Raw genomic sequence first — 12,754 nt, forward strand, 5'->3', positions numbered from 1 at the left:
CTCGCATTCACTGGGAAGTGTAGCAGCTTCAGTTCTGCGACACCTCAATGTACTCTGACTCAATATAAATATTTGCTTACATTTATTCAGCAACTATTCCAGTTTACTTATCCCTTTGGGTTCCAAATTTTTTTATTTAAACATACAGAGTTGAAAAAGTATATCTACAGATATCTATACTGCACCTGAGTGAACAAAAAGACTGCAAATCACTGTCTTATAATTTTTTTATGAACACAAGTATTTAGATTACTAATCCAAGGACAGACTTCTTTCAGGACCTGTACTTTGATTAAAATTACCTTGTGATTGATAGATTGCAATGGTAGGGGATAGTGCTGACACAGCACAGCCAGCCATGCTTCACAAGGTGCTGCATGTACCAACAAAAAAAGCAACAGTGAGAGCATGTGGCACTCGAGAAAGAACTACGATTGGATGGCAGCTGGCCCTTACCACATGACTCACTGTAACATCAATCACAATGTAATTTTAATCAGGGTGTACTTCTGTGGAGGGGAGGCACAGAGACTGACCACAGATATATATTTTTCAGTTAATCACAATATACAATTCTGTAATAAAATAGAAAGCAAGTTTAATCAAGTATTCAAATAAACATTTCTACAATGAATAAATACTGGAGTGTACATCATTCAAAACTGTGTAGTACTTGACTAAATTACACATGAAATTAGGCATCACACTTAACATGGCTACAAGAAACCAGAGTAATACAACAGAATTCTGAACACATCATTCATGACATAATTCTGCTAGCACACAGAAGGTATACCAAAGAAATAAAGAGGACAAAAAGCTTAGGGCATCTCACTTTGTTTTTCATATCCATATTTTTATATACACTCTCTCAACCATAGGCACCCAACAAAATTTTGAATTATGAATGAAATAAAAAATCTGTATAAAGAACCCCAATACACAAAATCTGAATATAATCAGCCACAAAGAAGTGTCACCAGGAAGTACATACAAAAACTATTCGGAGAAAGAGAAGGCACTTTTATCCCTTATTTTACGCCTAAAGTAAATACATTTCTCCAAAAATAACACACTATGCACTGGAACAAAACACAGTGTTCTCTATATCACAAAAGATTTAGAACAGTATAAAAGTAATGAGCGCAACTTCTGATCTAATATACATATTTCATCTCCATCAGTTGCTTCTACTTCATTCCATAAAACACTTTTCCTACAAATTTGATGGACACATGCTTAAAGTAAGTTTATATAGCTCAACCTTTACTGAGAAAACACACACACACACACACACACACACACACACACACACACACGCACACACACACACAGGGAGAGAGAGAGAGAGAGAGAGAGAGAGAGAGAGAGAGAGAGAGAGAGAGAGAGGGGGGGGGGGGGGGGTTGGGGGGAACACATACAATTGAAATATTTAAACATATGACAAACATTAATAATTTCTTTATCATCTACACTCTAACCTCTTATGTATGATTATATACAATAAGGCAAATATTACACTGTAAAAGGTCTTTGACAAATCCTTTACAAAATCTAAGCCCACATTATAACTTTCATAAAACATAGACAAATGTACCCCAGTACGCTGTCAAAGTTTTCATGAAAAGGCTTTTACAAAAACTATTTGACATAATCTAATAATAGGAAGTCAAGGATGGAATAACAGCAATATGGAAAGGACTTATTACTACTCATCACAACAGAGGAGGTACTGAGTTGTAGACAGGCACAATGAAGACAACTGCTAAAATATTACAGCTTTCTAAGTTCTTCTGTCATACAAAACACACACACATTCGCACAAGCACAACTCGTACACACATGGGCACTGTCTCAGAATGATGGAGCCTGTGACTGCTTCTCACAGAGACTGCTGCTCTGACAAATGCAGTCGCATTCAGGCACCAGCACCCTGAGACAGTAGTCACTTGAGTGAGAGTTGTACTTGGGTGAATGTGTGAATATTTGATTAAGATCCATAGCAGAGTAACACAGGCCTACCTGCAATTGACATAGTTTTCTTCCTTTTAGAATTCTTTTCTTGAAGTTGCTTATTCTCTATGTACTTAATCTGAGTTGGTGGTTTAGTGTATCACTCCACCCATTTTTCTCCCTTAAAATACCCATTGTATCCTCTTGCCAAACTAGTAACTTTGTTAAAATCTAGCAGAACCTAAATTTTACATAAGCATCTACAACCTAAACAACTGTCAAGAGTGGAAAAGAAACTCATACGTCATGCAATACCATGTATTCTATGGGGAATTTCAATTACATGTATCCTTAGCTGTCAGTTATTGTGCTGTTACAACGAATGGTTTGGTGCAAGATGGAATCAATGATTTGCAACATAAAGAAAGGATGCACATTGTAGCTGGCAATAAAAGGGATGAAGTAATCAACAACTAATATCATAAATCTTATCCATTACATGTATGTATATAAAACTGGTATCCCACAACGAAGAATGAAAGCTCCTTAAAAAGAAGATAAATGTAATGCTTTCAGAACAATTTCGTTTGTCCAAAGAAAAAAAAGAGTGCAAGAAGAGGAAGAGAAATGCAAAGACTTTTAAGCAATGCAGTATAAAATCAGCCACACTCTTTGCTCAAATGGGATGTAACAGAAAGTGATGGTCCACAGATAATTAAGAAATATTAAAATAATCAAATGAAAGTATTTCCATTGTAGAGCATTGAAATATGTAACTGACAATATGTGATCACATGTAAATCATTGTGATTATAAAAGCTGTGGAAATCATTGAATGTAATTTGAAGAATGATGGTCATTAAATCTTCTCATCAGAAATGAGTAATCCGTGGAGTGTGAACTTTACTTCACATGAGCATTAGGGGTCTCAACAACCATGACTCACTCTATGACACAGTTTACACAACGCAGAAGAAAAAACTGATGGTTTAAGTTCAATAGTTCGCTGGTATTATTGCCATTTAGAAATGGAGCACTACCTTGGGAGGCAGAAGGATGAAGGCAGAAAACAGCTACATGAATTACAATTCTATTAATCCAGTGCCTTAATTTCTGCAGCTTACTATGCAGTCCTTCTCAGTTGGTAGAAGAGGCAGGGTAGATTCCATGATGTACTATGAGGATTATAAAAGTTACTTGAGTTACTGTGAGAACAGAGTAAAAACACTGACTGATATGTACATCATGATATACAGGGGGCAGGGGGAGGACTTAATCAGAGCACTAGCAATGTTTTGTCTTGCATGGAAATTGCATGTCATGACTTCTGTGTAGCTTCTTGATAAACTGTACAAAGCACTTTCAGTGTCCTTTAAAAAGCAACATTTGGGTTTCACACTGCTTTTTTTTTTACGAGATCCAAAACGCATATGCATAATGGATTGCTGAGAGTGATAACTTTGAAATGCTAACAAGAATGACAATGCATACGACTGATGGAAGTACAGAAGTCACAAGTGCACCAAGTATCAAGACAAGTGATCTGAACACACTTTATGAAAAAGAGCATTTTGTGCCACTCATAGCATTACTAAATTGTTAGAAAAGTAATTGTGGGTTCAAACTGTAATAAACATCAACAGATAAGAGAAGTGTTATTGGTACAACACAGTGCATTTAACCAAAGCCAGCATCTATAAAAAGCAGAAACTGTTACGAAAATGCAACAACATTCCAGACTACAACACCTTAATGCTGAGACTATTGCTTAAACAGAGGTTGGTCAAACTTTCAGCTGTCAAGTGGAAGCTGCACTCCCAATTCTTAAAATAACAGAAAACAGTTTAACAGTCATATCTATTTGTGGGAAGCTCTGAGAGAACCAAATAGCGAAAACTAAAGCAACACAACTCTACACACAACAGAATTATGCCAAACATAAATTTTTAACAGATACACACTGATTTTTAATAAAACTTCTTTCTCATTAAATTTTCTCTATACATGCCAGTTTTCCCAACCTTGTAGGTTACCCAAAATTATTACTAGCGATACTGAACCAACATATTACACACATCAACCTCTAACAATTTCTGACAATGGTTCTAGTTCTTGTCCTTTGCAGGCAATGCAACCTGCAACAGTACAGCCTATTTTCACACAGATCATGTGAAGACGAAGAGATACCTCGAGGTATTCAAGAGGAAGTTCTCTTACTTTTAAAGACAAGGTTAAGTTAGGTTAAGGAGGAAGTAGGAAATTATTCACTACTTTCACCAGTTCACTGAAAATGAGCCAGTTGACTGTGTTCAATTCATACATAAAGAAAGTTAACAATAAATCAACATTTGGTTAACCTTTAACTACTTATGCAATTCTCTCTCTCTCTCTCTCTCTCTCTCTCTCTCTCTCTCTCTCTTTCTCTCACTCACTCACTCTATTTGGATCCAATTTATACGAGACAAATAAGCAGCTTAATGTTTCAGTTTTCATCAGTGTGCATATCTAAAAAGCAAGTCAACTCAACATACAAATATATGCATGTGTCATGTATCACACACTACAGTGTGTTACCTATGAGGAAAAATTTAGTACTATAATGTTCGCGAGAAAGTTACTTTCCCAAGTTAACGTGCTTTGGGGTATCCAGCACTCACTTGTCAAGCAGCACCTGTATCAAATGGATATTTAAAAAAGCCAGCAGTCTTACTCTCCACAAATATATACCCAAACTGCTTGATTTCACGGTGACTGCTAGTTAACAACACACTCTAAATACTTATTACATAGTAAGTACTATAACATGGAAGCATATACATTGCAAATATAAAACGTTTCTCTAAAAAATATGTTCCACACTTTCATTCCCTCACAATATCTCTCAATAATGAAAAGTAATTCTTGTAAGGCTGAGGTTAACATCTTCTATTCTGACACTTTTGATGTCGCCTATTCTGACACTTTTGATGTCGCTGTCCAATCTCTTCTCCATAAAAATCTACTTTACTGTCGTAACATACAGTAAAGTAGTATTTTTTTCATTTAAAAATATATATTTACTTCCCAACCTTGAATGATTATTGCATCATTCATGGAAGAAAAACTTGCAAGGAGAATATAATATAAAATATAGCCTATCAAAATATAAAAATATGCTCTAATCTCTCAAACAACCATTACAAATCTTTGTCTACTGCTGTTTCACATGTGCCTGTAACAGTGTTATACAGAAGTGCCACTAATTTGAGAAAACTGGATTTACACAGTGCACTTAAGAATAAAAATACTTGATATTTGTAAAAGTGACAGCTGAGTAATTTAAAAAATAGTTCATATCTTACATTTCATCATTCATATATAAAAATATGGTCAATTCTTTTGTCATAATTTTCTTTTACAAGAAAATTTATTCCCTATTAGTGCTCCTAGTTGTCACTTGGCTCTCAGTATCAGTCACGGCAATGAGTATTCTCAAAATGTAATTGAAATTCATGAAAATAGGATTTACTATTTTATTCTGAAAGAAGAAACATAATGAATTTCATGGTCCCTCAAGATAATCTACAGCAGTCTCATTACAAATATGCGTGTTCTCTGCAACTGTGCAGGCCTGAGAAATAGCAACATCTCTTGATTACATCTGAATGACAGAAATTTTTGATCATGCCAGAGAGATATTCCCTTGCACCATGCAGAAACTAATTAGTTACTCGAATTATTTTACATAATGGAGGAAACAGAAGACAAGGCTATTTATAATTAATAAATCTCACACAATGGAATGCAGTTTTCAACTGAATGGTGTAAATGTGAATGATTTGAGTATAAGAAAGAGAGGATAAATCCACTAGTAAATGCAACTATCAACTGTTATGCAAGTCTGGGAAAAACAACTAGCACTAGTTGTGAAAGCTTAACTCAAACTTTACTGCTAAATCCTTTATGATCCAGTAGAAAGCAAACAGAAATGTTCTTACAATGAACCCCTACACTCGTGTTAACAATATCTTTGACTTCAAACTCTGGATGTAGTCTCTACTGAAGAAGGATGAAAAAGAAGAGCAGCCAATCAAAGGCACCAAATGCAATCAAAATATACCTCTCAAATGACTGAAATGAATTCAGTGTCTCCTATTTGAATAGAAAATATGTCAGTGACAGAGGAACTCACACACACACACACACACACACACACACACACACACACACACACACACATTTTTTATGACTTGGCGAGACGAAGTACATGCAAGATGACTTCATCAACAGTCTGATTGTTGAGCAAAGTCTTGACAGCAGAGTCATCTATAACAACAGTGAACAGCAGTTTGGCATTTTCACGCAGTCTATCTGGGTACAACAGTTCCTCTGAGGTAACAGGCTGATGGCCACATCGACGAATTACTGCTTCCAGCAACTGGTCCACTTGCGTTTCCGGCCATCCAAAAGCCTTTAGAGTGGCTTCATCAACCAGTAGCGCCAGGAGCTCACGGACTGAGTCAGCGAGAGCAGCTTCACTGAGTGATGGTATGCTACCAGGACCACCAGAACCTCCATCACTCTCACTACCATTCACGCCCACACCAGTCCCACCAGTGCCTTGAGCTGCTGCTGCAGCCAGAAGCTGCTGTTGCAGTTTTTTCTTTTCTGTTTCAGCCAATATCTCCTCCAGCATGTCTCTATGCTTGGTGCGCATATGACGAAGTAAGCAATCTTGTCGAATGAATGCTCTTCCACATTCATCACAAGAACGTGGTGGTTCCTGTTGGAAGGATTGAATATTTTAATTTAATGTGATTTCTAGTTACTTTTCTCTCTTCCTTTGTAACTATTCTACAATGATTATTACTTATGTTTTCCACAAATGGGCTACTGACATTTTCACATTTGAAAAGTGCTGATAAGGTAAAACACATGCAACAAACTCAACAATGGAATAGATTTCTCTATTCAAGAATGGAATACGTTTCTTTCAGTGCCCAAAATATTATTTACCAATTTTTTTTTGTTAAAACTCAAGAATAAAGAAGAATATATGTTAAGTATCTACTGCACTCCATCTGCATATTGCTATAGCTTTCGTATTCTGTGTAGTTAATGTGCATTTTAAAAGATTATTATCAACCAGCCTTGTATAAAGAATTCTCACAACTAATTTCTGGTCACATTATGATATCCAGATCAAATCAAACACATACAAAATAAATGATGAAGTACATCATGACAACTCAGAAGAAATGTAACCTTCACATCATGGAATTTACTTACAAAAAAGTTGAGCAGTTTATTTTGCCTGTTTTAGAGGCTATTTTAACAATAACAAAACAAATGCTCCACAGCCCTTTGTCTTCTTGTTTTCTGAGATTATTAAACCACCTAAAATGCAGTACTTAAATCACAAGAATTTGCTGTAAAGGTAATTTTTATCCATGGAGCTCAGCCACTGAAAGTAAATATTCTCAGGAACACTTTCTAATCACAAAATAACATTCAAATTTATTTAATTAAATTCAAACTATTAACAGTACTGTGTAACCCAAAGAACTAATCAGTTATATATATTTCATAGCTGCATATCTTATTTTAAGGTGGGAGGTAGGCAACACCAGATCGCTTCTTCTACAATCTACCAGAAAACAATAAACCAATTCTGGAAATTTACCATCCCTTGCTGTTTTTTATTTGCCATTTCCTGTTTCCAAACATGCTGCTTCAATTATTTTTCATTTGCTCCATATTGTATTTAGTGCTGATGGAGGATTGTTTCAGTTTTCATGCAATATTGACATGCTTAATGTGTGAATTTTTTACCACTTCCTGAATAATGATCCACTTTTCTTCACTTGTGAACTGTCTCCTGAATAATGATCCACTTTTCTTCACTTGTGAACTGTCTCACTATCTTTTTGTCCATAGCAATTGATACACCATTCAACACAAAACAATTAATGTACTGTGAGTCAGTCAAATGCTAAACAAGAAAAAAGAACACCAGTGACTCAGTTACACGCTAATAAATATTTGGTTTACTGTTTGCCGCTACTATTTCAATCCTGCTTCCGATCGGTACTTACCGGAAGTCGCAGGAGCTGCTGCCAACCTATGCAAATTACTCCCTTATGTCATTTCTACCATAGCAAATGATGTGTATGATGTACAAAGTTGACAGCACTGAACAATGCTGTCTCCTCACACATTTACTCCCCCCGTAGCAGCAAACATCCTCCTCTCGTCACTTCCAGAACTCTCGGTGGTAAAAGTTGCAATGGCCAAACAGTACAGATCCTGCCACATTCAAATGCACTAACTGGGAATGGAGAATATATAAACAAGTTGCTTTCACATGAGTTTAATGCAACTGGGACTGAGACTTCCAAAAATAGATGTACTATGTGGGAATACACAGTAATGAGGAACGTACTACTGGGTTTCCACTGTACCTCAAGAGTTCTTAAAATTTGTTTTGAATAACATAACTAACTTGATGTAGCCATAAATAATCACTTTCCAAGCCAATTTATCGAATACCTACATCGATTACTGTGGTCAAACTGTATTAGTAAATTTTGTTCTGAAACTACTATACAGAAACTGATTAAATGTAATACCTTTGTATGCGTCAGAAGATGTATCTTCAATGAAGATTTCATTGCGAAGTTCTTCTGACAAATTGGACATTTGTGTGCTGTAAAAATGAAAAGAATTAATACTGAAAATAAAATAAAAAGAAAGTCTATTGTAAAATACTACATAATGGATTTTACTTACCTTTTACACCTGAGTGAAGAATCGTGTGACGAGCCAAATCTTCCTTTCGAACAAATGTTTTTGGACATTGCTCACATTCAAAAGGTTTTGCACCTTCATGAACATATTTCACATGCATAAGAAGACGAGATCTGCGATTGAATGCCTTGCTGCAGTGAACACATGTAAAGCCATTTTCACCTATACAATCATCATCACAAGTGAAAAACAATACTTTTACATTAATGGAACAGACAAAATATAAGTCCTCTGTTTATTTTAAGAACAAGCTATACTGAAAATGGTTTGTCAAATTTCAAAGAAATTATTTAATCCCTTGGTATTTTCATATTTACGTATTTTGTACTAGTGCTCCCATACAAAACTTGAAATGAAAATTGATATTCAGCTTTCAGTTGCAATGTGCTGGGAGTAATGGTTGAGAAACTTGAGAAGATGGGAGTAACTAAAGTACTGGAAAGTGAGTTTCAGTGCATGACTTAACCACCAAATTGAACACACAGCATTTCCAATGGCAAAAACACAAAACATATTCTGTTAAGTATGTGAATGAGTGGAGTAATCAATAAGTGTGAAAAAACAAATGATGCTAATAAATCATATTAGCAATTCTTTGTGTGTCTTCCAGCAACTAAGAGAACAATTGCTTTAAGAGATATTTATCCACTACATAAAAACACTAAGAAAGTGAAGTTGAACAGGAGATAAAATCATAAGCTGTGGCATGGTCACAGTGATTAAAAAAAGTGTAGAATAAATTTCTTTATTTCTGTCTATGATCTCAAACTTGTTAGTCCTCAGACTACTGGTTTCGGACAGCAATGACCATCTTCAAATCTGCAGCAAAACATGGGAAAAACACAAATACAAGCAGTGGATTGCCTACAGTTTAAAACAATAAAATAGACCACAATGAAAAGTATTACTGAAATACACATGAAAATTATTAGCTTTATGACGAGGATACCTTTTTTAAAAACATGTCCTAATATAATGGAGCCATAGTTGCATCGCCAACATAGGGCGCTGACTACTTACTAAAGTATGTTTCGATTCATTTAGCCTCTTTCCCTATTTCTTTTAAAAGTATGTTTCGATTCATTTAGCCTCTTTCCCTATTTATTTTATCATTTTTATATTATTCTGTGAACTCTGTGAGCTTGTTCTTATGTATGCCATTATATTTTTATCTAACATTTGCCACAAGGGCACATCAGAATTACTGTCACTTAACTATTTCCCTTTTAACAATCTAACTTTGGTCATGTTTTTAATTTATAGCATTTTATTCCTGTAATGACTTACACACCTGATAACCGCACTACAGATTTTACCAATTTTATTCTTCTTTTTATTCCATATTGTACAAATATATGATTGAAGAATATGTGAACGCCTACAGTAGGACATCTAAAGAGCTTACCACACAATCATTTTGTGGCTATTGTGCAGCAGTTCGTAATAATAGTAGTGCTGTTAACAAGATGACCCTAGTACATACAATATTTTATATACGAGGTCTGTCTAAAAAGTATTCGACCTTTGATTTTCCCACGCAAAATAGAGATGACAGCACGCCGCCACTGCACACAGTACAGGAAGAGACCTTTATGCGCATGCGTGAATTTTGTCCCCGCCTTACAGCAGGTCAGTCGCTGCCTGTCGGTCACTGAGTGAGGTGCTACACAATGTGTTCGTCAGATTACCGACTCTCTCAAGATGACTGAACGTGTTGAGCAAAGATACTGCATCAAATTTTGTCAAAAACTTGGTGATTTTCAAAGTGAAATAATTTGTGAGATTCAGCAGGTATTTGGAGAAGTTGCAATGGGTGTAACACAAATCAAGGAGTGGTTCAACCGATTCAAAAATGGCCGCACATCAGCGGAGAGTGACCAGCGTTCTGGCAGGTCCCAAACTGCTCGGAGTGCAGCTGTTGTTGAGAGAGTGCAAAATATGGTGATGGCAGACCATCGTTTGGCCATGCAGGAGATTGCCCAAGAGGTTGGAGTGAGTAAAGATTCTGCACATGCAATTTTGCATGATGATTTGAACATGCACTGAGTGGCTGTGAAATTCGTCCCCAAGCTGTTTCCACCAGAACAAAAAGACCTCTGTTTTGACGTTGCACAGAAGCTTCTGCACACCACCAACACTGATCCTGGGTTTCTGTACACCGTGATAACCCGAGATGAATCATGGGTGTATTGGTACGACTCAGAAACAAAAAGACTGTCGTCGCAATGGAAGCATCCCGAGTCTCCAAGGCCGAAGAAAGTCTGGCAGGTGCAAAGCAAAATCAAGGTGATGCTGACGGTCTCCTTTGATGTCTGTGGAATTGTGCATCATGAATACGCACCGGAAGGACAAACAGTGATGAAGGAGTACTATGAGAAGTTCTCCGGCGACTCAGTGACGCAGTTCAGCGCAAAAGACCAGACATGTGGACAGCAAAAAACTGGCAACATCATCACAACAACGCTCTCGCACATTCATTCCGCTCGATCCAAAATTTCTTGGCCAAACGTGGAATTACAGCCATTCGCCAATGTCCCTACTCTCCAGACGTGGCTCCTTGCAACTTCTGATTGTTTCCAAAATTGAACACACCACTGGAAGGATCCCGTTTTGTGAGTAGAGAAGAGATGATGTGGAACACCACGACGGAGCTGAACACCATTCCAAAAGACAACTTCCAGTCCACTAGTTGTATTTGTGTTTTTCTCATGTTTTGCTGCAGGTCTGAAGATCGTCATTGCTGACCGAAACTTTTAGTGTGAGAGACTAACAAGTTTGTGATCATAGACAGAAATAAAGAAATTTATTCTACAGAAGATAATATTTCTGTTCCTGAAATTGCACCAAAAATGTACAAATAAAATCTGCATTTTGGCTGAAGTAAATGCATGTGTATGTTATTGGAGAGTTACCAGTACTGTAATTGGGTAACATACTATATACCAGGTGGGGGGTAGATCCATTAGTATAAAAAAAAGTGAAATGCAGAATCAGGATATTAGTTCCACGTCTGTATTTTATAGGATTAGTAACAAAACAGGACATTTATATTTTAATCATAAAAAAATACAACAATTAAGTTATTGAAGAGTACTTCTAACAACAATTATGTGATGTGACCTTACAACATAACAACATTGGATTCAACTGTTAAAGAATTTTCTTGGAAAGGGGAGAAGGCAGGGTGGGCAATCTGAACACAAACTAAAAATTACACTTTTTTTCATAATACCATAATTAAAATAACACTTTAACTATCACTACGGAAGTTGATAAAACAACAAATGTGAATAAAGGCAGTAACTCGCCTGCAGACATCAATGGATGGTGCACTGGGCACATATATAAGCTCCAAAAAAATTGAGGGAGGGAGGGAGGAGGAGGAGAGGAACACATGAGTATTTGCTCCTTTCTGGTATGATTTTCTGATCTTTGCGTGTCTCTCTGAGCCACTCATTATCCATCTGCAGGTACTGGATGGGTGCCTATCTTTCATTAATTTAGAAATAAATAGTATCTTGCTCAGGTTAGGTATAGATGTACCAACTGATAGTGACACGTGAAAATCTATACCAGACCAGGACTCAAACCTGGCTTTCTCACTTATTGCAAGCAGCACCTTAACCATTTTGGCTTTCCTAATAGGTGGTACATCTATGTCTAACACAGCTGACATCAAGGTATTCGCATTCAGCAAACTTATTCGGAATTAATTTTAGACAGCTGTCAATTGTTACTAATGTGTGTTCATCTAGGCATGCAAATAAATAACTTTTGTTTGTTGTTTCCACCTAAAAGTTCTATTAATGTAACAAAACCTGATAGAAGAAGTACAATGGTACTAATATGTGTAGATAACTAAAATAAAAAACATCATTTTCTTTAGGAAAGCATAATTTTTTGAGCCACTAGGCTAATTTGAGACAGGTAAAATGATGTTAAATTTCAAATTTAATCATACAGTACTCTGTAAAACCTTCTGGCAGCGTTTAATAATGGTTTTTATGATTAAAAT

At 36.2% G+C, this 12,754-nt stretch overlaps 1 protein-coding gene across 1 annotated transcript in view; it reads right to left on the reverse strand.

Annotated features, from left to right (window-relative positions):
• Positions 1-114: 114 nt before the first annotated feature.
• Positions 115-12,754, reverse strand: part of LOC124802606 (gastrula zinc finger protein XlCGF57.1-like) — a 139,836-nt gene continuing 127,196 nt past the window's right edge. The window contains exons 12-14 of the mRNA XM_047263487.1: positions 8,722-8,901; positions 8,562-8,638; positions 115-6,715 (exon numbers count right to left, since the gene is read on the reverse strand). Of these exons, the coding sequence (XP_047119443.1) occupies positions 6,176-6,715; positions 8,562-8,638; positions 8,722-8,901 (797 nt within the window). The 3' untranslated portion in view covers positions 115-6,175. The remainder of the gene's footprint in view (positions 6,716-8,561; positions 8,639-8,721; positions 8,902-12,754) is intronic.

The sequence above is a fragment of the Schistocerca piceifrons genome, chromosome 6 (genome assembly GCF_021461385.2).
Source record: "Schistocerca piceifrons isolate TAMUIC-IGC-003096 chromosome 6, iqSchPice1.1, whole genome shotgun sequence".
NCBI lineage: Eukaryota > Metazoa > Arthropoda > Insecta > Orthoptera > Acrididae > Schistocerca > Schistocerca piceifrons.